The 24,386-nt window shown below is 52.4% G+C and overlaps 1 protein-coding gene across 11 annotated transcripts in view; it reads right to left on the bottom strand.

Moving 5' to 3' along the window:
- The window catches only part of ANK2 (ankyrin 2), a 253,938-nt gene that overhangs the window by 149,094 nt on the left and 80,458 nt on the right, over positions 1-24,386 (bottom strand). For 4 of the 11 annotated variants that reach the window (XM_036031753.1, XM_036031759.1, XM_036031763.1 and 1 more), the window contains exon 1: positions 18,131-18,496. The exons of 1 other annotated variant lie outside the window; for it this stretch is intronic. In XM_036031753.1, coding sequence (XP_035887646.1) covers positions 18,131-18,214 — 84 coding nt within the window. In that variant the 5' untranslated portion in view covers positions 18,215-18,496. Of the gene's footprint in view, positions 1-18,130; positions 18,517-24,386 lie in introns of those variants that run through there. 6 more of the 11 variants (XM_036031722.1, XM_036031733.1, XM_036031750.1 and 3 more) reach the window with 4 other exon arrangements.

Below are 24,386 nucleotides of genomic sequence, written 5' to 3'. Positions count from 1 at the left end.
GCCCCCTACTGGGGACCTATCCCAGGCATGTGCCCCGCCTGACTGGGAATAAACCAGTGACCCTTCGGTTCGCAGGCTCGCACTCAATCCACGGAGCCACACCAGCCAGGGCAGAAGCTTTAAACCCCTGTAACGTCTCCTAGTAGAGCCATTTAAGAACACGTCACCCAGGGTTAATTTTTAAGAGCCTCTTCCTAAATAAAGTCCTAAATCTTAGCTGTTTCACCCTCAGAAATGAAGCCCCGGGAGGACGTCTTCTTTGTGGCACATCGAGGTTTTACATTTCGGAACTCATTTTAGCACGCTGCAGTAACATTTTGAGATGCAAAATGAAATTAGATTTTGGAAGGAGAAGAAGTTAAGGGTAATAGTTTATTACATAAAACGGTTCCTTAGCTGTGATTTGGGATTTTCATGAAAGTCATATTGAAAATGAGAATAATTCTGAGAAAGAGAGGACTTGGCTGAGGACCCTCTTTTGGGGGAATGTCTTTGGTGCGTCAGGCATTTCTGTGTCAGGCGGGATCATCCCACACCCCGGGTACGACGGCACACGGGAGGGTCTGGCCCAAGGACGGGGAGACTGACCCTACCACACGCACAAGGAACAGCAAGACACTTCACCAGAAATGCATGTCTTCGTACATTTCAGAAAACCATGAATGCTTCTGAAAGTCTAGAAGAAAACTGCCCTACAAGCTAGATTGTTTCATATCTTTTCATCTACTTCAAAGTCTATTAAACCTCCTTTCAATGGTACGCCTGGGCATCTTGTATAAATCGCAGCATCTCCTTAATCATGGGGGCTCTGTTTACAGTTTTTAGGGTAACTTGATGCTCATTACCTCCTCAAAAATATCTCTGTCCTAGTGATAAATCAGGACAAAATAGGGAGACACACTTAAGAACCTGAAGTTTCATTTCCTAACATTCTTTAGCACCTTGGTAATAATGCAACTTAATATATCATGCTGAAAATTTAAAACAGAAAAAAAACAGTGACCAGTTAAAGTTGATCATAACATGTTTGCAGGTCCTGCCACCAAGAGGGAAAATGTGTTTTGCCACCATCGGGTCTGGGCTGGCCAGTGACTCTCACAACCAGCACAGTCAGGGGTCCCTTCGGAGCAAGGTTGTGGGACACCTGGCGGCTTCCTTGTCAGGACACTGCTGAGACCCCATGTGAGACAGCCAGCGGAGCCCACCAGAGTCCAGGAGAGTCTGGGTGGCTGTTTGAAACCACGACGCGCTGGGTGGTTGGTTGTGCTCCCTCATGAGCAGAACGGCAGCTCAGAAAGACTGGTGATGCACTTAGTGCAAGCTGGGACCCTTGACGGGTGGGACCCTGGACACTGGAGCAGGAAGGCCCAGATTCCAACGCGTGATCTAGTCCTGCACGTCCCCGGGGCCTCGGCCCCCTCATCGGTGAAACACGGCGCTCATCACGCCCGTGTAACCACTGGGGTGCTGAGCAGATGATGGGGCAAAGCCACAGGAAGATGGATGCTACTTTCCCTCCCAGATCCGGTCCCCTGCCTTCTGTTTCTCTGTCTCCTGGGGATGGAAAATGTCGTTCTTTCGCAAACAGCATCTTGTAAATGCTTCATGCAGGACATTTCAGGCTTGTTGTACACAGCCCGTTAAATAGGACGCCATCCTGCTTTTAGACACACGAGACCCACTGGTGAGGAAGGCGCGCTCTGAAAACCTCCCTTCTGCAGGTGGAATTCAGCTTCAGTGCGAGGCCCTAGCGCCCGAGGTGAGGCTGGCGTTCTGTTCACGGGGACACGCACAGTCAGAACCACCAGCGTCGTGGACGCAGCGTGGGCCTCTCTCCTTCCCAACTGCGTGGCTGCACAGCCGGAGAGGCGCCCGCGGGAACCCTGGATCCCTGCGCCCCGACTTCGTGCAGCCCCCAGCGTGACTCAGAAAAGTGCTTGCAGCTCTAATGGGAGCGTCAGGGGCAGTGGGACACTTGGGGGAGCAGCATCACTTCCCTCTGCACCTCGGGCCACGCGGGTGACTCCTGATGCTCACGGAGGGCCCGCGGTGCCCACTTTGGTCTTCACAGGCAGAGCCCAGGAGGCGCAGCAGCCCAGTGGGGCCCCCGGCGGGGCCACACACAGGGCGAGGACCCAACGTCGCTGAGTCCAGGAATAACAAGTGTTCGAGCGCAACTGAAATGCAACTACAGAAAAATATCCATGACTGTGAACAAAGAATGAAACATAAATGTGATTGTGGTAAAGCAGTACAGCAATCAAACTGTTTTTCAAACTTTTCTTTAATTTCATGTTGATTTTTCAATAAAAACAGCAGTTTTTAAGAGCAAAATGGAGACCACTGCAGAGCAGCGGCCTCTCACCCACTTCAAGGACATTCAGGGTCTGCAGTAGTGCTGCCTGGGGTCTTAGATGTAAGGCAGGTTCGTGTTCATAGTAACTGTCGTGCATCACTCCTCTTATAATCCTCTGACCGACGGTCAGTAAACGTGTAACACTGGACCAGCTCCGGGGTCACATACTAGGGACATCTGTGAGTGACCTGACTTACAGTGGATGGGGCTCCCACCAGCCCAGTCCTGCGGGTCCCCTGCTCTTTGCATGTTCCCCTTTTCCTTCTGCATTCGCACATAACTTTCAATAAGCTCTTCCAGGAGGTGAGAACGTACTTCTCTTAAAAGAAAATTAGGGGGAGGATTTCCCCCAGTGACTGGCTCTGGTGTGGAATGCATCCAGTGGGAGGTTCCTCCCTCCCTGCACCCCACAGCTGCCCGTGTGGGCGCCTCCGTCCAGACCAGCACGTCTGCAGACTCATCCTAGGTCTCTTTCTCCATGAGGAACATTCTGTGACCTTCCAAAGATTTTAGTGGGCAAAGTCACAGTCTGTAAACATAGGTGGCTTCTATGCAGGAAATAAAAATTGCCGCCAAGAATGAAAAAAACCCACAGACACGTATGAAGAATGAGGCCCGGGCACAAAGGATCGACAAAACATACGTGACATTTTATTCGTGTGAAAACAGAAGCCAGAGGCAAGACGGGGCATGGAGTAAACGGCAGGACAGGCCTCACACACCACCACTCGCACACAGGTCACCCGGGTGAGGGGGGCAGGACAGGCTCAAGTTCGTCGTGAGGGCACCACAGTGCCTCATGTTTTTAATCAGCTTGATTCCCCTGTGCTTAGGACCGTCTGCTGGGCTGTCCTGTAAATTCCTTTCCTGAAGCCCAGATATGGATATTTTAGCATTATTTCAGAATGTTAAGTCAAATATGTATAAATAACCGAACTTTGTAGCTTACATTTTAGAAAGCACTGCACGGCCTAGCTGGTGTGACTCAGTGGGTTGGGAGTCGTCTCACAAACTGAAAGGTCGTCAATTTGATTCCTGGTCAGGACATGGGCCTGGGTTGCAGGCCAGGACCCCCGCCACCGGGGCCGGTGCTAGAGGCAACCGATTGACGTTTCTCTTGCACATCAATGTTTCTCTCCCTCTCTCCCCACTTCTCCTCTATCTAAAAATAAATAAATAAAATCTGAAAGGAAGAAAGAAAAGAAAGGAAAAGGAAAGGAAAGGAAAGGAAAGGAAAGAAAAGGACTGCATGGTCACATGAACTCCCATCCTTCCTTCAGAACCAGTTCCAGCAGTACCTCTTCCTGACAGGCTGACAGCCCCGCCCAGCCCTCCAGGCTGAGGTGGCCTCTGCCACCGGGGCTCACTGGCTCCCAAACACCCTTCTTTCGTCACCTTGATCAGACCATGACAGTCTCTGCTTCATGGGACTGATCTTGAGAAGAGGGACTTTGTCTTTTATTTCGGTGCCAAACTAGAAACTCAGTGATGAGGCAATGAATAAAAAGGTGAAAAGTCAACTGCACTAAATAAAGCGCCTTGAAAGCTGGCTCTGGGCTCCCTCCGACACCTGCTGGCACGGCGGTTTTGATGGCGTGTGCCTTGTGGGTTTCATCTCTGTCCACTCCTGGAATCCTGTGCTTTAAATATTTAAAAGCCAACACACAAGGCCTGCCGGCCCCAGCAGGACAGACAAACCGGCTACACCGACCTGTCATTCAGCCACCTTGGTGGTTCCCTCGCACGTCGCCACCTCCAGGGTCGGCTTTGAAGACTGCACAAACTGAAAACTTACACGAATGGCCCTTTCCAGGGTCCAGACAGACACAGTCACCGTGGGTAAGGACAACAGCGTCACGGGGTGACAGTTCACACAGTGCAAAAGGCTTTGAGCCGCGTGTTTAAACTCTTGTCACTATTATTTCTTGGCCTGCAGGGGCCAATGACACCATTTTTGTCAAAGTGTCTCTGTCTGTCCCCCGTTTGCCAGGCACTTCCCACCTTGCCGTTGGAGCATAAAGAAAAAATGGCGGAAATAGCCTGTTTCATAAACGTGTCTGATTTCTCACTGGTGTTCTTCCTCGTCCCTGCCTGGGACCCTCTTCCAGGGGCCCCTCTGCTCATCAGAACATTAACACTGCAAGTCCAGTGACGTGCTTCCTTCATGGAGCTTTCTGTGGTGGCCTCAGTGACATGCCGTGTCCCCTCCTGCTTTGCAAACAGAAAGTGGTCGAAGCCAGTGTCCTCTGCACACCGATGGGGACAAGGCTGCGTCCTCCCTTCCCACCTGCCTCCAGGCCAGTCGCCCACTCTCGAGTCCGGTGGCGCTGCCTACGAGGAGATTCTGAACAGCACTGAGGCCACAGGCCTCACCCCGGAGCAACTGCCTGAGAATCTCTGGGGAGCGAGATGCAGGCACTGCTGTGTGGGCCACGCTCTTGGCCACGGAGGAGAATCACTCTTCCACAGGAGGCCCCCCAGGACTGGCGCTGAGTCTTAGTCATAGACATTCCCAACAGTGCACTCAGTTCCACCCAGTAAGTATCCACCCAGAACCTTGGACATGGCAGGTCCTTAATAAGTACACCTCAAATACGACATTAAAATTTGCCACATTTGAAGAAAAGAACACCAAACAACAAATTCTTATTCTTCACGCCATGTTCTCTGATAAACCATCCATATGGGCTGAATCCTTCTTGTACAACCTGCTGAAGTTGCTCATTTTTCCTCAGCTCCTCTGCCACACACTCATGCTGCACGTTAGAATTTTCTGTAAGACTGGGTCTAATGTGCTTTTTTTTTAAAGAAAAGCACTTTCCTCCTCTCTTCAAGCTGAATGGACAGCCAATCGTGCCTGGGTTTTCAGCAGCAACCATGCTGGAAGTAATGGGCTGGCGCCCAGGCCCGGGCACCCCTTGCCGCTGTCACATGGAATCAATCAAAGCCTCCAGCACACTGAGGCGCGGCAGCCTGGGCGCCGTGGAAGGACATTTCTGTGGCGTGTAGCAGCTGCTGGTCAGCGGGAGGCCCTGGCTGTTTGCAGAAAACACAGCAATTGGTTGCTTCTTTCTCTCCTTTTCAATTCCGTAGGGAGCACCTCCCAGCCATGCACCAGCGTGCCTCACATGGGAACCAGGTAGCGGGCGTTTGAAAGCTGACCTTGGAAAGGATGCCCTGGCCTTGCTTTGCTCCACCCTTGGCCTGAGGCCTCTGCCAGGTTCTCAGGGACTTACATGTGTGACCCAGGTCTACTGGGTTGTCCTGGCTGTATCATCCAGAGACATCTGTTCCAGTATTCTTCAGTGTTATTTAGGAAAGACTTAAATTGTCTATGTTCAATCACATGCAAGAGTTAGTTTACTCAATTTTAAAAATAAATGAATAGAGTGACATTTCTATGCCAAATACTGTGCAAACGCCAAGAATTAAAAGACACACTCAGGTCCACTAGCAATTATGCGATTGTCACAAATTCTACAAGACATGGTTTGAGCAGGCACATTCCACCATCTATAATCACACCGAACAAACAACCTCACACGAGCCGTGGGAGCTAGAAAGGCAGGACAACAAACAATTGTTTGGAAGTACATCTTTTAAGAAAAAAGAAAGAATATCAAAGAGTCATTATGGTCATTTCTTATGCTTATATTTTGATTATTATTGTGAAACGACACCCACCAACTCCCTACACAGCTCAGTGAGGTGTCCCACCCCCTGCACCTGCCCAGACCTCCGAGAGGAGTCGCAGGCTGTGTCCTGGTTTTGAATAGCTTCTGCTGGCTGTATCTGGGCATCACAAAGACCAGTCTGGCAAGAAGACTGACACTTGAACCCCTGACTAGGTCAGCACCTGAACGCTGTAGCTTTCAAAACACAGTTCCCCCCAGAAATCCCACTGTATGCACGGGTTGAATTTGTGTGTCACATGACCCCATGCCTGCCCTCTGGCTCCACCCTCCCTGCCAGCGGTGCCTTGGGGGGGACCTGCTTTGAGTGTGTAAACAGTGTCACCGAAGTTGTTTTACTGGCCTTCTTTCCAGTACACACCGCATGACCAGAGCCCCTACTTCTGTCAATAGGGTAATGGTGCCAGGGTGGGGGCGGGGCTTGTGAATGCCTACCCCAGGTACCTGTCCTTCCGTCGCTCTCCCTGGATGAACAGGGATGGGTGACAGGCAGGTGCACCACTACCTGAGCATGGAGGAAAGGAAGCCACGAATCCTAGCTGCAGTGAGGGCAGTGAGTTCAGGACAAGGAAAGAACAAGGAAACCTGGTCGAGGAGGCACTGGACTGGAGTCTGAGAGGAGGTGCCTTGGCTGCCCAGGCAGCTGCAGTCCAAGAACGAGGCCCAAGGACATACAGGTGTTTACGAAGCCCTGCCAGCACCTCAGTCTGTGGAGGGGACTGCTGGCTGCAGAGACGCCAGCATGGCCTCCCCAGGGAGCCACAGCCACCTGCCCTCCTCTCAGCCGTCCTGTGCTGGGCACCGTACTATGACATCTGCCGTCCTTGTCCCTCACCTGACCGCCCAGCCTTCAGGCCTGCACCCCGGTCAGGTCCTCTTTCCTTTGCAGCTTTGTTTTCAAATCACTGTGAGGCATCGCAGTGGGTGCAGCGAGCATCAGAACCAGAACTATGGGCTGGGTGGCACCTGCATTGGAAACGGACCCCTCTTGTTCTCAGGGCTTCATCCTGCCTGCTGTGTGTTCTGAAATAAATCTACCTCGACGTTCTTGGCTTGTCACTTCTCCAGGGCGTGACTGTCTCCTTTACCCAACACCGTTACTGTCACCAAACCTGGATGTTGTGATGGGCACCAAAGACTTACTAGGCAACTAAACACAAGCATTTCAAATGCCCCGAGGACGTGTTGTCTTAGAGCAGAGCAAATCGGAATAGGATGGTAATGACATGCGCCATAAACGACCGGTTTTTTCGGACCATAATACGCATCTAGGCTTTAGAGGAGGAAGATAGGAAAAAATTTTTTGAAGCAAAAACTGTGGTAAAATATTTAATAACATAAATATTTCACCAATCTAAATGTAAACAGAGCTGAACAGCAGCATTAACAACCATTATTCCCCCAAATCAGGAGTGCACCTTATAGTCCGAAAAATACGGTGGCTTAATTAGAGTTTAAGGGTTTTCAAAAGACTCTGCATCCAATGGCAGCAATGAATGAGGTCGGGAACGTTCCACAGAGGAACGGGGCCTGGGTCCCATGGACGGACGTGCAGTGTTGTCCAGCTGCTCCCCACAGAACAGAGCCTTTGGTTGGTTGGTTGAAAAGAGGTGCTGACTGACTGCAGGACAAACAGATACTCTGTCTTCCAGGCAGACATGGTGCCTTCGTGATGAACCAAAACCAGAAAATCAAAGTAAGTGCATTTTTGTTGGAATTCAAATGAGAGTCACTAGATTTAATCAAAATTAAAAGGAAAAAGATCAGACATGGGACCGTGCCATCTATGCTAATGAATCTTGTGGTAAAAGAGGCCAATAATCGATTGTGTGCTGGGAGAATCACCAGTAATTTCCAGTCAGGACCCCTCGTTTCACAGACTTTGTGATGCTGAGATGTTTAAAGTGACAGTGACAACGGGGCATTCCAAGACAAGAGGAACGAAGAGTGGAAGCTAAGTGGCCATTTGGAGGGGATAAGCCTGGTCTCTCTGAGCAGAAAGCCAGGGGGAGGAGAATTCATGAGCCGGTTCTCTGCAGTGGCCCCAGGATCCAGAACAAAATCAACCAGGTGTGTGAGGATACAGGAACACACACATGTGAAGCAACTATTGTCCAGGACGTGGGACTGGGTGTGAGATGAGAGGGCATGAAGGTGGCATCCACTCACAGCAAGGTGCAGCGCTGAACCACCCCCACACCCGGCACAAGTGGAAGGAGGGGAACTTCCCAGAGCTGAGCAGAAGGAGGAAGCGTTGAGGCAGCAGCCCCACAGGTTGACGGTCATGTGGTCCTTCGGGGAGGCTGGAGCAGGGGAGGGGACGGCTCTGCAGTGAAGATAAAGTGATGACTTTGAGATACTGGATATTCAGAGTAAGAGAGAGCGAGTCCCAGGAGGTCCTGAGGTTAGAGTGAAACATTACCCTTTAATGGGAAAGTTTGGCACAAATGATGATGCAATAGGTAGATGAGCAATTCTTGTCTATTCAGTTTCATTTGGTAGCAACATACTCTATTTAAGGTGTCATTGAGTTGCACCAAATGCCAGACACGTTACTGCACTTCTAAAGGACAGATTGCAATAGGCAGGCCCCACACAGGTCCGCTGATCTTGATCGGGAGTCTGGCCCCCAATGCAATGGAAAGGTTTCCTCCTGCCGGCTCCCCGGGGTCTGCGCCAGCTGGAGCCCTTGCTGCAGGCCTGGAAAACGCCGGCTCTGACTTGGCTCCCAGGATGGTTTGTGCCAATGAACTTCAGCTCTGCTCAGCCCTCTGCTCTGCAGGCAGCAGGGCTGGTTGAGAACAGGGTTCTGGCTCATTAGGGCCCAACGGTCTGTCCCTCATGGCTTGTCCTGCTCTCGGGTGGAGGGTGTCCTCCCCGCCCTGTCGCAGCCTCTCCTGTGTCTGTTCATCACACCTCCTGGACTCCGATCCTTGTTTCCGGGTCCCTTAATCTGTGGAGTCTCCCCTCCCTCGTTTGACTTTACACCTGTCCAGTGTCCTCCTAAATCCAAATGGTCACCTGTCATTTATTTACTATAAAATTGTTCATTTGTTTGACTCTTGGCCATGTCTCCATTTTCTCCATAATATAAATACACCATTGCCTGAGTCCCTTCTGATTGTTCTCTTGATCTTCACGTGGAATCAGACCCTACCCAACAGTGACAAACACATTCACTGCTCCACCAGGCACCTGTCTCATCTGCTGCTAAAGCTGTGTCATGTAATTTTACTTGCTTTTCACTACATGTTAAAAAGTAGTTTTCCAAAGTTTTTATGAGACACCTATCGATGTGATGTTTAAAACATCAAATGGTGGAAGCAAACCAGGGTAACTCGAATTTAAAGGACTTTCAGGGACACCCAGTATACAATTATTTATAATGCTCTCATAACAATTTCCAACATCACCTACACCACGTGCCCAGTGCAGACATAACTGATTGCTTCAGTTTCCATGTGTCAACTCTCTCCCTGTGCCAGTGAAATACTTTCATCTGCTGTTCATAGGCAATTATTAGCAAATTTGGTTTTTGTTGCAAAGATGTATCTATAAAGTCCATTTCTTTCCTACAGTAAGGGGGAAACTTTGAAGAAAAAGGTAATAAAAATGAGATAGCGAGAGATGATTAGTTTGGTTTTCTTTGGGGGATAGTTGCCCAAACGATCTCTTTAATTCACATTTGCTGCAGCAACTAGGTAGAGTTGTAACATGCTTAGGAAGTCGGCAGGCATCCCCGAGTACCCTGGGACACACTGATCCTGATGGAGAGAAGGGCAAGCCTGGCCCAGCAAACCAACCAGGGAGACATGTGGCCAGTTAGGCAGTTTCACCGTGGCCATGAAGTCTGGGTGTACATGTCTGTGTGTGTCTGTGTGTGTTTGTGTGTCTGTGTGTGTGTGTGCTGGTGGACAACATGGATCGAGGCAGGAAGGGACTAAACAGTGAGACTATGCACAAACTAAATAAAACCAAGCACCTTTGTAAGGCTAGTCAGTGCTAATGTTTCAACAAATCCATATATAGTTTCTTTATGATGTTTCAATTTCAACTACCTTTTCAGTTTGCTTTAGGCTTCTAACTAATAAAGGCCTGGAGGTGTCGTCAGGTGTGGCCTGAACCAGGCAGGCGGCAGACCACAGCTGCAGAGAGGCAGCCCCTGTTCGCAGATTGGCACCCAGACTCCGGGAGCAGGCAGGCGAGCACAGCGGTTCTTGGGAAACCTTCAGAGTCAACATCAGAAACTCGCTCTTGCGTGACAGCCCTGCCGGGAAAAGCCTGGCCCATCATTGGGTGGGGAGCACAGCCCGCTCTGTCAGGCTGACCGTGTGCCTGTCACCACGGGCATCTGCAAAGGTGCACCTGTCAAGCCCAGCCCTCACCTGCTGCCTCTCAGTGCCAGACCCTGGTCGCCCCACGGGATGACCTCTGACGTCAGGCCATCTAGGTGGTGAGACGTTCTGTGACAGGGTGACATGCGTCCTACAAAGAAGTGGAGGAGCATGGAGACAGCAAGTGAAACCAGTGTAAGATCCAAATTCGCTGGCTACTGATCACCTCAGGGAACCACTCCAAACAGTACGAATTCCAAAATGCAGTGATTTTACTTCTATTTTAAGGACAACATGGAAATGCATGTTAAGTTTGAATGGTAGGTTAGACCAACCCATGACCACGTCCACATGATCCTTGACTCCTAGGCTGGACTGTGAGACAAGAGGATGGCCAGACGGACCCAACTCGGGGGAGGGAAGCCTGCTGGGATGTCTGGAAATGCAGCTTCTGCTTCCAGATCAGTAGCCCAGTTTTAGATGATCATTTAAATCTGCATAAGGCACAGCACCAGGTCCCCGGAATGAGGGTAGTTTGTTATCAAGAGTGTCTACAACACCAGCAGTCATGCAGACACACCCAGCACCCAGGAGACTGTGAATTAGAGCAGGTTACGATGACTTTTTTAAAATCCCAAAGTTTCTAGGTCATTTCCAGTAGTATCACATCTGACCCTCAGAGTGACCTGAGTGTATATATGTGTGTGGAAAAAAGTCCTCCCAAACTCCTGACATCGGGGGCCACCAGCCAACAGAACCCCTGACCACCCTTTTTGAAAAAAAAAAAAAGTAATTGCTCTGTCCAGTAAAATTACTTCCATTCAGCCAACCGATCTTTGTGTACATTTCTATCACTGCAGTTATCAGCTAACATAATAATCATCTATTTAATGTTCACATGCAGACAAATGATAAATAAGATTTTAAATAATAATCATCCCTTAAAATTAGTATCAGAAAAAAGCAGTAAGGGAGGAACTTCACTTTTCCATTGCACTCCGGCCAGTGATTCAGAACCTTGCTCGACAGCGGTTCTGTGTCTGGTCAGTGATGAGAGGAAGGTGCCAGGCCACTCACAGCCTGTTGCTGCCACCCAAGCACCACCTTCACAGACCAGGCCTGGAGGCCAGGCCAGGCTGGGCCATCGCGAGGCGCTTCCAGGTGACACAGACCCCTCCTCGCTCAGAAGCAGCTTCAAGCCAGGCTCCTCCTGGGCCAGCAGAGGAGCGCCTGACGCCCCCTCACTGCAGCTGGTTCTTCAACAGCTGGAAAGAGGTCCCTGCTGGGCACTGAGCCTGGAGAGCGCAGGCCAGATGAGCGACCTTTTGGGTGAGGACAAGCGCTGCGAACTCACTGACAAACCGCCGGATGCGGGAGCGGCCGTGACAGAACCCGCAGAAGCGCGGACGGAGATGCCGGCGGAGAAAGCCCCGCGCCCCTGCGTCCCGCCCTCGGTCAGAGCCCACGTCTGCGGACGGAGCTTGAGCGCGTCTGCAACGTTAGTCAACACCGTAAAAACCGTTTTCCTATTTGGAAAATGCCTGTGTTTGGAGCGGTACTTTCATGTGGATAGAGATGTCTGCTCTGGTTATAGAGCCCAGGAAGGCGCCGGTCACTGATCCTGAGCTGTCACGCCCGGCGGCGAACGCACGGCCACACACCCAGCCCACCGCGCACACCCGTTGACTTACAGGAGTTTTCCGGTGTGTTCGCGCAATAAATTAACTAGTAAAACAAGCTGATTCTTAAAAATTGAAGCTCGTTAAGCAAATGTTAAAAATCAAGGCCTTTGCCTCAATGAGGACAGACACGAGCCAGAGGGCAGAAGATGGTTGTCTGCGGGTTAGCAGGAAAACACGAACCAAAACCGGGCCTGACGACTCCGCAGCAGCTCCCCCCACCCCCCGCCCCCCGCGAGGGGCGGCGTCAGCGACTGGAGCGCGGTTGACCCGCTCCCTCGCCTTTTAGAAATGGACCCTCCCTAGAGGGTTGGCAGGTAGTAATGAACTTCGAAGGACAGAAATACCTACATGTTCACTCAGTCTCAAGTTGATAGGATAAATTTTTCTGTCAAAAGATTGTTGCACTTGCTAGCATTCCCAGCTCTGCCCGCGCGAGTGGAGGAAGTCGCGGTGGCGAAGGCCCGCGTGGAGACACAGGGACGCGCGGGCGCCGCTGACGCATGCGCGCTGCCGCTGCCACCAGCAGGGACTGGGACCCGCGCGGGCAGGAGAGGGAGGGAGCTGCGGCGGGTCCACAGCTCAGTCTGCCCTGAGTGCGGACGCGACCACAACCGGCGCAGATCAAAACTCTCAAGTCTATTTCCGTGAGCAACCACTTGTCTCTGGAAACCCTGTCAAGAGGAGACAGAACCCTGAAACGCCTCAGGAGAGCGCGAAAAGGGCCGCCCACAGAACAAGGGCGGAGCCTGTCCCGTAACCAAGTGCCTCAGGAGAGGAAGGAGAACTGCGCTGTGAGCGTGGAATCCGCTTCTCACGTTAGCGTCGTGTCTCACGCCCAGGCCACGTGAAGAAACCTGTCTCCTTATTTGCTTGTGGATTTTCAAATCCAGCTCAGTGTCGGGATGGAGTGACGGAACCGCCCGCGCCCACGCGCGCCGGGTGCCCTGGGGCCCTGGGAGGGAGGCTGTGCGCCGTGAGCAGACCCCTCCGCGGGACCCCCGGAGGTCGGAGAGCGCCACCTGCCGCTGACGGGCGGAACTGCGCGGGGGGTCTGGAGGGGTCTCGGCTGCAGGGACCTGAGAAGCTTTGCGAGGGACACGGGAACTGCCCAACACCTGGTTTCCGTGGGAGAAATGGTTCCAAATGTGGCATTTGGTGACCAGCAGGCATCACATCTCTCGTCTCCCCAGCACCGTCCCTCCATGAAGTGCCCGAGTGCCCAGCCCCTCGTCTGCGAGCCCAGGCGAAGAGACTCGGTGGGAGCTGTCGGGCTGACGAGAGGAGACAGTGCGTGGGAAGAAGCAAGACTGCGCTCCAGACGCGGAGTGAGAGGAGGAGGGAAAACGCGGCCTATTCCGCCATCGCTGTCTCTGCACGTGTGACGCGACTGCAGGAGCCAGGGCGCACCCAGCACACCCCGGCGAAGCTGGAGCTGCTTCTTGGCGAAGGAACTGAGGTTCATGCCTGCTGACCCCATTCTCAGGCAATGGTCCTACTGAACTCTAGAGCCCCCCCCAAAAGACCTGAGAGCCTGTTAAAAATCCCCTAAAGTAACTGAGCAGGTCTGAAGGGGGTGCTAAGAATTTTATTTTTTTAGCAACCCAGTTAATCACGGTAGTTGCGGTCAGCAGACACCTCACTCTAAAAACAGAATTTCAGCATTATCATCTAGCTGTTACTTATATATGAAATTTACAGAAAAAAAACGATATCATAAAGTGAGCAGAAAGAGACAAACAGAAAGAAAATAACCAGACCTCCAGGGTGTAAGGGATTCTTCCATCTAGTTAAAAATCTCCATTCCCTCGGACAGATGGTTCTGTCAAATACCTTCAGTGACAGGGAACTGCAGTTTTCAGGCAACACAGATTATTCTGGGTTATAAATTGATGTAGGAAATGATAATTCATAGGTTCTTTGAAAAATTGAAGAAATTATATTATTCAGGACAAATTATATATGAAAGCCTTTGTAGACTTGATTGAACTAGATACATTCAAAACTATTGACCACAAGACGATTTTGACGTCAAAATGTTGGACCCGCTAACTGAGCCCACTAAAAAAGCCCACTTTCCATGGCCACTGTGGAAACACACCTTTCACTGTGTCTCTTCCATAGCCACACACTCTGCAGCCCTATCCTGGCAATGCAAGGAACCAGCAATAAAATCTATGTAACCAAAATATTCTGCAATGCCATGAAGATTTTAAAATACTGGTTTGGATCAAAACACCTTAACTGAACACAAGGTACCCCAAAGGCCAGTTTGCCTTCCCACTCTGTCAAAAACAGCAGTGCTTACAGTTTAACCCAAACACAGCTGTCCACCAGGTGTGGGGAACGGTTTGAAGGCATTTCCTCATTCCCTGCCCCAGAGGAGCTGACGACACCCAGTGGTCCCGGGTGGCTCTGTCACACTGATGGGTGCTGGGTATTTCACTGTCACTTGTGTACAAGCCACTGCCCTGTTGTGGACACACAGTCGGGAAGTGTAGGTGCTACGCACTAACTTGGTCTCAGATTACTTTAATCTTAATCTGCCTAAGTACTGTCCAGAATGCAAACTGTCTGGAGCTGTATGGGACTTGGAACAGGGTAAGAGCGCTCTGCAGACACAAGCCCACAGTCCCGGGCTCTGCACTCTGTCCAGATTCCAACTGAGAGTCTGGCTGTCCATCACCTCATCGGCACCAAGCCCCACAGACCACCCCACCCCCAGTCTCCACCCAAATCGCCGTGCATGTGAAATACCCAGATCCCAAGGAAACCGTCTTGTGGATGTGTCCAATGAAAGCGGTTTCTATGGCTACTTTCCCAACAACAGGATCTGGCTGATTGTCCTTGGACACTACACAGCATCCAGTGACATGTAAGCCTCTCTCTCTCCCTGCAGAAGTGCCTTTGTGCTTCACTGACACCCAGGAGCCTCCAACCTGGCACTGCCAGCCTGGCCTTGTGTTCTCCCACTGAACATAAACAACAGGAAAATCGTCCCCAGACAAGGCCACCCTGTGACCATGAGGGAGCAGGACACAATGGCACCACCCCCTGTCAGGTCTGAGCTCAAACACCACAAACGCCATCTAAGCCACAGAGGCCAGACGTCCTGTCTCCAGCTGAGGGAGAGGTGGCTGCTCACCTGGTCCACCCACCCATGGTGGGGGCTCACTGGGACCCCCCCTCACAGAACCACCCCGCCTTCTGAGGGCACCCAGCCCACACGCACATCCCCATCTTGGGCCCTCTCCAAATCATCTGCAATGCCCAGGTCCTGGGAGTCCCTCCTCACTTGGTCCCACCCCAGGGTGAGGGGGAATCCCACAAAGCCCACCACAGGGTCACCTGGGGGTCTTTGCAGGGAGTGCCAAAACAGACTCTTAGAAAAGCTGAGAAACTTTCTATCTGTAAGGCACTCACTAAAACTCTAATATAAAAAAAAACAGCCCTGCTTGTCAGTGGGGTGAGCACCAGCCTTCGAACCACAGGGTCACCAGTTCAATTCCCAGTCAGGGCACATGCCTAAGTTGTGGGCCAGGTTTTCCCCACTAGGGGGCGCTCAAGAGGCAGCCACACACTGATGTTTCTCTCCCTCTTTCTCCCTCCTTCCCCTCTCTCAAAAAATAAATATTTTTTTAAAAAATAAAATCAACTCCTTCAGCTTATTTTCTTACACTGTGGGTTTTGTGGCAAAGGAGCCTTTAGGAGAATTCCTGTTGTGCGGTATAACATGAACAAGTGGAGGACATCCCATCTGTTCAGTATTTACTAGGAGAAGAGGCGTGTTTTCAAGGAATGAAATTCAGCACATGACATCAGCACGCTGACCCCGTGAGCCAGGTCCACAGTCCCAGGTGCTGTGGGTTGAGTCCCCACAGCACCATATTACTGGATTTAATCCATATCAATGGATTGAGATAATAGGGCAGCAACTGCCCCAGTTCTTGCTTTGCTCAGATTTTATCCATATTAGGAAAGCTTATGTTTTGATTGCTCCTCCTCCAAGCACACTAATGGCCTAGTTTCTAATATAACAATATAAGTCACCTGCCCTGAAGCCATAATTTGAAGACCTGGAGTATGTCTGTGTGAATGCCCCCAGTTCACATGAGATCAAAGCTCTCGAAGCATCATGGACCTCGGACACGTTGGAAAATGACAGTGGCTCTCAAAGCCCCAGTATTTTGCTCTGTCCTTCCTGGTAACAAAGATTTCCCTCCTACAGGGCTTATACCAACAGATAACTTCCTTTTAAGGGGACAGTAACTACACCTAAAGTTACTGCCATCAGCTCTATATTAAATACAGCCCAAAGAATTTCATACACATTATCTCTAATCCTCACAAGACACCAAACCGCATGTCCAAGTGTCCACACTTCACAGAGGAGCACCCGGGGCCCAGGAATTAAATGGTTCGCTCCAGACACAATATGAAAGGATAAGCTGAGACTGGAGCCCGCTGTGTCCGACTTGACAAGCTGGAGAAGGGAGACGTGTGTGTGTGTGTGTGTGTGTGTGTGTTCCTTTTAGGTGACATTACTTTCAACACTCAGCACTCACTGTGTCCCAATATATGCCTCTGTGCACACACACATTCACAACTTGCTATTGTTATCATTTTGACTGCAAGCTCAGAAAAGAAATTATTCCTAAAATAAATATTTTTGAGAACACAGGGCTTAAAAACACCCCGTTATGATATCCAGAGCTGTCTCCTGTGTGCCCTCAGGTCCTTTCTGAGGGCTCAGGTGGCCCGACTCTTGTCCTCACTGAGAGCTCACCCTCGGAGACGCCGGCCCCACCCTGCGGTGCCACCGCAGCTCGGGGCGTACAGAGAGAAATGGAGAGCTTTTTGAAATAATACTGTGAATGCAGGCAAACATTCCTTTCTTCCTTCTTTCTCCCTGTTGCTCTCTTTCTCTTTTCTAATTATTTTTTTCTTGTGTGAAAACGTTGCTCCGTTGGCTGACACTATACAAATGCCCTCGAGGGTGGGGCCCAAAGGACACCCTGGCTCTGCCTGCCTTCCCGGTCACCAGTGCCTTACCGGGTCATGTCGCTGTCTTCACGCTGTTGTTAGCATTTTCATGGGTGGACATGCTTATTCTTATCATATTACATGACTCCATGCAAACACACGAATCCCTTGTTTGCTAGCATGATGGTTTTTCACTAGCAGAGGTCTCTAATAATTTTGAATTTTCAGGTTGTGAGATATTCAGAGATTGGCAATTGTGAAGCACAATGCCATTTCAGCATTATCAAAATAAACAATATTCATTTGTTCCCATTAATTATTTTTTAATCCGCTCAATCAGAATCCAAGCCATCCACTCCCAGAACCATTTGTATTAGAATCATCTCTCACACCCGCCCCTGTGCCAGCCTCTGGAAGGAACCGGATTTAAGGAGAATTTACTGAAAGGGCATCTCTCTCGGAGGCTGGAGGATGGTCGGCGGGAGTCAGGCCATAAACAGAGCGTGGCGCGGGGCGGGGCCCAAATTTGCGTCCTCCGCATCGCTTCCATGAAGATCAGGGTGTGGGGGCCCAGGGGACGGAAGCCCACAGAGCCTGCTGGGCCCCCAACCCCGTCCTATCTGGAGCTGTTTGTCTCAGTCCCAGAGAGCTCACGCTCCCGTCTGGGAAAGCTGCAGCGGAGCAGAGACACCGCCCCGGGGTCCCATTTCTCCCGTCACAACAGCCTCTGCTCCAGGGGAAGAATCCACTCTGGGTGGAACCAAAGGCAGCTGCGTCTGGCATCTCGAGACCGCGCCTCGCGAACACACCTGCCCCCAAGTCTTCCCTCTGCCTCCCCTCCACCTTGCTCCTCACATCCCTTTCAAGTCCCTCATTCTAAAAATAAAAGGACTCTCTCTGAGCGGGTGGAGGACAGACGCAGCCATCCGCGCGCGGACTCGGCCTCCGAGACGCCGACACACTTGTCATCCACCCGGCTGGGTCGGCGGGCACGGAGGAACCGCCGGCACGCCCGCCCCTGTCGCCGCCCGCCCTCCACACTCACACACGTTTCTGCAGGCAGCCTCCTGCATTCCAGCCGGTTACCTTTCTGGGTCTTTTTCTTCTCTGACTGCTGCCATTGAACTTCTCGCCGCTGTCGCTTTTCTGACCTGCATCTTCGTTAATCATGGTGAGCGGCTGGTAAAGCAAACAGCCCCGGCTGAAACGCTGCCGCCTGCACCGCCCAGCGAGTGTGCGAGTGTGCACTCACAGGAGCTGAGCAGGGGGTGGGGAAGGGGCGCAGGAGGCGAGCACGCCACGTTGCCATGGCAGCAGCTGCCACAACTGTTTATCTGACTGCATTGTTAAATCCGACTCCACCAATGCACGGCCGACCCGCCACAATGAAGGAAGCCTTGAGAAAAGAACGCCAGGGCCGCAAATGATTCGGGGACTCGGCTGGTCGCTTCGTGACACACCCTCCCTTCCATCAGCTCTAACCCGCACACAGACATGCACGCCAATGCGCAAGACCCTCCCACAACTGCACACACGCCCCACACACCTGCACACAGACCTGCACACACCACACACACACATACCTGCATACAGTGCACACCAACATGCACACACCACACATGTGCACACCCACAAACAGACCAGCACAGATGCACACAGACATGCACACAACCACAAAACCACACACAGACCCACACACCTGCACAAAGATGTGCACACCCACAAAGGAACCTGCACAGACCGGCACACAGACCCACACAAACTCCTGCACACACCCACACACTGCACACACTTGCACAGAGACCCGCACACAGACCCACACACAACCACACACCTGCACACCTGCACACACAGACCCACATAAGCAGGAGCCATTTCACAATCCCATCACAGCCCCAAGATATTGATGCCAGACTTGGATCTGAGGCCGCTCTGCCTAAAACTATAGGAGTCTGACTCGGTAAGACTGCCACCCACCCCTACAAATTTCCTTTATGCCTAGTCAGTCCTCAGATATTTTCTGAGCCCACAAGCTTGTCCGCCTGGCAGGCATCCAGAACTGTGATGGGTCTGAGGTGCAACTTGCACACTAACCAGTTAGTCCTGGGTCTGCCACAGAGACAGTCATTTCTCAGGACAGAGCGAGTGGCTTGGGCGTCGGCATACACGAGTCAATTTCCCTTACTCCCAGCCCTCCCAGCCCTAACGTGGACCGGCCAGACGGATGCTGCACGCTGCATGGGGCGGTCTGTGCGGAGGGACCCTGAACTCAGGGAGCCCACCTCTCTTATAGCAGGCTGTAGGCGTGCCAGAGCTCTGCTCAGACAGAGCCACTGTCTTTACCACACTGGACGGCACACCCACTGGTCTCTGCTTCTCTCTCCCAAGGCTGCTTGTTATAAGGACATCCTTGAGAAACAGTCTGGAACAAAGACAGTCAGTGCTCTGCTTGCAGCATGTACAGAAATGTGAGATGCCTGCAGAAAATCATCTCTTCAACAGGAAGTGTCCAAAGGTACGAGTTACCCTTCAGTGAAGATAAATATCAAGTGGCCCATTGCAGCCGTGTAAACGTACATAAAAGAAGCTCAACAGGATTTCCTGCAAGTTCTCTGCAGTCACGCACATGTCTGGGCACTAAGTTTTAACAGTCAGCTTAGTTATAAACACCTGGAAGGCCTCACACATTGCCCGGGTTTTGCCAGAAAGGCTGCAGCACACAACAAGGAGCAATGGGCGGACACTGTACCCACGGGTCTCGGACCCCAGGCTGCCTGGACCAACAACATGGCTCAGAGCAAATCAAATCGCACACCTGCGTCACTCCCTGTTTTCCTCCGAGTACGTGATCACTCTCTTATTTTCCTTTCACATAAGTTTCTACTTTTTTCGTTACTGCTACAAGTCCTTGCATCGATGAACCTCCATTTCACAAGGGAAGAGGAGTCAGAGGGAAGTGAAGGAGCGGACTGAACGGCCACTGATTCGAGAGCAAAGGGAGTGTCATGGAGCTGACGTCGTTCCCAACTTTCTTTCCTTTTTTCTGCCGGAAAACAAAGACGTTGGAAAACACATGAGCCCACAGAACCTAACGTTTCTCAAGGTCAACAGATGAAGTCAGAGAACAGTGAGGGAAACAGAAATGCTGACACTTCCGATGCAAATCACCTGGGCCCCCAGCCATGCTGGCACTTGTACAAATGCTACAGAATTTTACCCACCAGTTCGGACAGAAAGGAAGAGTCTACGAGGCTGGAAAGCCGAGTCACGTTTCCCTCCTCTCTTTCCAGTCCCTCATCTACACCTTCCCGCCTCCAAGAGTTTCCAGGCAAGGTCGCCTATGGAAGGACACAGAAAAACCAAAGTGCAAGGGGATCACATTTTTGTCTGGGAAAAGTTACCAGAGCTCCTAGGAAGAGCATCCACTCCTGCCTTGGTTGGTCAGTGAAAAATTCCCAGATAAAAACACCCATTCTTATTTCCTTCCTTCTCCCTAAAATCTACTGACCTCAAGTCCCAGACTGACCAGGGGGCTTTCCCAACAGCAGGAAACTGCGTTCAACTCACCTGCACCCTCCGCCACTCCCTGCAGGAGCCGCATGGGCGAGCTACCTGCTTCACCTGCACTGGCCTTCTTGTGCCCCGTAAATGCCTTGAAACGCAGACCAGAGTAACCTGGGTGCGCCCAGGACCTCGGCACACCCCTGCAATGTGGCCTTTCATCCAGAGTGATGGGCACCGTGGGGCAGCTTCCTCCACAGACTCAAAGAAGAGACAAGAGTGGAGAAGCCCGTTAAAAACAAAAGGTGAGTGTGGCCCTCACTCGGCACAAGGGTTTGGTCCCCAAGTGCCAGCATGTCTGCTTCTGGAAACTGTGTTGCACCAGACTCGATCCATTCCTGGAGAACCCACAAAATCTTTGGACCCCCGGAGAGTTTCCATGTAAATCTAAGCTACCATTTTAAGCATGCCTTCTATTTTTAAAAAACGAGTTCCATGCTCCACTGCAGATGCCAAAACGCACCTCGTCATCGTGGTGGCCTGAGCAGGGCGGGGTGCAGGCCTGTCAACAGGTGGGACACGGTGGGGCAGCTCACTCTTACTCCTCGGGGGCCCCGCACGGCGGCCAGGTCCCCTCTGCACCCTTCACTGTGCACCTGCCGGGGCCAGTTCTGCGCTCCACCCCAGACACGAGACAGGTTGCCGAGAAGACAGACAGGATCTTGTCCTCGGGGCAGGAGGTTCCCCTCACTGAGAACTCTCCACCCCGCCTTCTCCTTCGCCGTAGCCTCGGAAGGCGCCTCCACATGGGCCGCAGTCTTTCTCATCGACATCTTCTTCCCGGCAGTGCTCGGCACGCAGCAGGCAGTGCATAGTCCCTGATCAATCAGATAGATTGCAGATAAATCAAGCTACTCGGGCATTATTAGTTTAATTAGAAAATGCCACCTGGTTACAAGCTAAACAAAAACACAAACAGCAGATTCCTCTTCTGGGCCAGCCTAAAGAACATTTGTGACACAGTTAAAATTGATCTTGATTTTCCCTTCTGGTACAACATTCACCCTCAAATGTACCCCCATTTTTAAGGATGTCCTGTTCTGCCGTTTAACCTGGGGTTTCCCTTGGAGGCAGAGACTCTGCCTCCCAAACTTCTTGGGTGATTCCCAGATGCATCCTGCTCTGCTGGCCAAGGTGACATGGTGGCATTCACAGAGAAAGGAGCGAGCAGGACAGAGGTGCCCGCAGCACCAGACCCATCGAACCCCCAGGTCTGACGGCCTGGCTGGCTACGCTGGGTCAGCCAGGAAGCCTGGACACATCTTAAGGATCCTGAAGAAAGCTCTCCCCATAACTCAGGACCGGCATCCCAGGGGCAGGGCTGTGACAATGTAGGAGGGAGGGTCAGGACAGGGGACTGCCGGAGGCCGTGATGCAGGGGCCAAGAGGACAGTTTGGTTGTCCCTACACTGCTGTGCCCCCAGCACACAGGGAACAGGCCCATTTCATCTGCTTTTTGTCATGAAGAGCCACACGCCTGGCTCCTTGACAAGGTCGGACACGGTGGTGATGACAATGCCCATGTGACTGAACTTGGATCCACAAACTTCTTCAGATTGTGAGGAGCTCTTCTCAGGGAAAGAAATCTCTCTTCTCCAAACATACAATTAAGGCATCTTGTGATAACAGACTTGGCATTCGATGTAAGAAGTTTCATCCCGTTTGGGGGTCGTTCCCTGGAGGGCAGCTCGCCCTGAGTCTCCAGTCTGCTCCGTGGGGAGGAGCCGGGACCGGGACCGTCTGCCTGACTCTCAGAGCCTGTACTACTGCAGTGAAAGCACTGCACCCTGGGGACGGTTCCAAGGGTGGGCCATGGGCCGGTCACCCTGGTAGACACTCCGCCATTTCAACTTCAAGATTGAGGTGCTAGCCACACGGTGCTCCTGGGATCCCTGCTTACCACGTTTCTTGTGCCCCAACACAGGGAAGAGGCCCCTTTGTTCTCCTCAGGGGCCACCTCATCAGACGAGAGCCATGCATGTGGCCCCACAGAGGGCACGGGCCTGTCCAGGTGGACGTCCAGCCATCCGACACCCACTCCAGAGCCGGCGCCTCTGTGGGGATGCACTGCTTCCCGGGGTGGGAGAAGACGGTTTCCCCGGCCGTGAGCAATGTGTTCGGAAAGGCTGCGTGGACAAGCGTGTGAGTGGGGGGTCTGGTGCAGCCTGGGAGCATGCCCTGCAGGGCCGCTGTCCACGGAGACAAACGACAACTGAGGCTCATTCAATGGCCAAGGAGCACCGTCCTCCTCTCTGAACCGACTCCCAAGTCTCTCACCAGTGCCCCTGACCATGGGCGGAGCCGACAGCCACATCCAGCCCTACGCACCGTAAGTGGCAGGTTTGGGGACCACACCAACGTCCCGGAGACCCTGTGTCCAGAGCCCCAGCACCAACAGCTGGGACGGGGAAGAAGCTACGCTCTCAGCGTGGAGCCCTCTGGGGACAAGGTTGAAAGGTGGGGGTGAGGAGGAAGAACAGCTGGCAAGGGAAAGAAGTCTCCCACACAGTGGGGCTGCCATGTCCCGGGTCTGGAAAGCTCTGTAGCCCCCAGGAAGTGGCATTCAGTTCCCCCAGTGAGAAACTGAGCGGGTGCTGCAGCCCGTGACACTCACGGGGGACCGGCCTCGGCCACCCGCCTCTGTCCTCACGCCACCCTGGGCAAGACAGCTCTTCGTGCTCCCGTTTCCCACAGGAGGGGCCTGAGGCTCAGCGAGTGTGAGCCCTGGCCAAGGCCCCGGTCGGCGGGTGTGGACACAGGTCCTCGCACTCCGGTTCTGTCGGTTCACACCCTCGTGTCTAACCCCACCTCTGACGCTCCACGCAGTGTGTCCCCGAGTCTGGGGCAAACCCGGGAGACAATAGTTTTCTACGCACAGAAACCAGCCGGGAACACAGAAATGAGAGGAGAGGACTTCAAAACATCCTGTACATTTTCCTCCCCCCAGAAACCCCAGACATGACTCAAGTCGCACGTATTTCCCAACAGGAGACCCAGAGAGCAGTGCAGTGAGTCGAACGGTTAGTTCGAGTCCAGCAGTTGCTGCAGTTGATGCGAGAGGCACCGGCACGCAGGGACACGCTCTTCATTCTGGAGCCCCCACCCCGCCCGGGCTGGAGAGCCGGAGCACAGCGGGTCACCCAGCCCCTGCCTCTCCCTGACGGTGACGCCACGCACGGCCCTGCCGTGAGGGCCCGCGCTGGGCTGCTGCTCATCTGGGCTCTCCATTTACTACATACATAGTGGGAGGAGGGTCAGATGGGATTTCCCAGCTCCTAATGAGCAGCTTCTCCCAGCTGCCGCCTGCCAAGCCCAAACCCACATCTGCCCACATCTGCCCCAATCTGCCCCGCACGGAGAACAAAGAGCAAAACCCTGGCTGCTGGAGGTTTCACCAAATCACCAAATCAGCAGTCACACCATCCCCGAGTCACGCCAGACACCAAAACACAGAAGCAGGGTGGGTGGGGACGAAGGAATGCCTGCATTTTCTAATATGTGATTGCACGAGCCTCGCTCCCGCCAGCTCCCACCCCTCCGGGAGCAGCTGGAAGTCGGAGCACCGGGTCACCCACGCGCAGACACTGCCCATCTGCCCCACCCTCCCGTCCCCAGGGCCTCCCTCCCCCCCCAACAACCCCCACAGGGGGAGCGATGGCTCAGAGGAAGATGGGGGTCCCCCAAACAGATGAAACACAGAGAAACTTGTAGCCGATTAGTAAACCGTAAAATTCTTTTCTAGTGCATCTCTATAGGAGGCTGAAAAATAGCAATGTTACAC

Source organism: Phyllostomus discolor, chromosome 8 (genome assembly GCF_004126475.2).
Source record: "Phyllostomus discolor isolate MPI-MPIP mPhyDis1 chromosome 8, mPhyDis1.pri.v3, whole genome shotgun sequence".
Lineage (NCBI taxonomy): Eukaryota > Metazoa > Chordata > Mammalia > Chiroptera > Phyllostomidae > Phyllostomus > Phyllostomus discolor.
The sequence above is the reverse complement of the archived record's forward strand: the minus strand, read 5'-3'. Positions and strand labels throughout refer to the sequence as shown.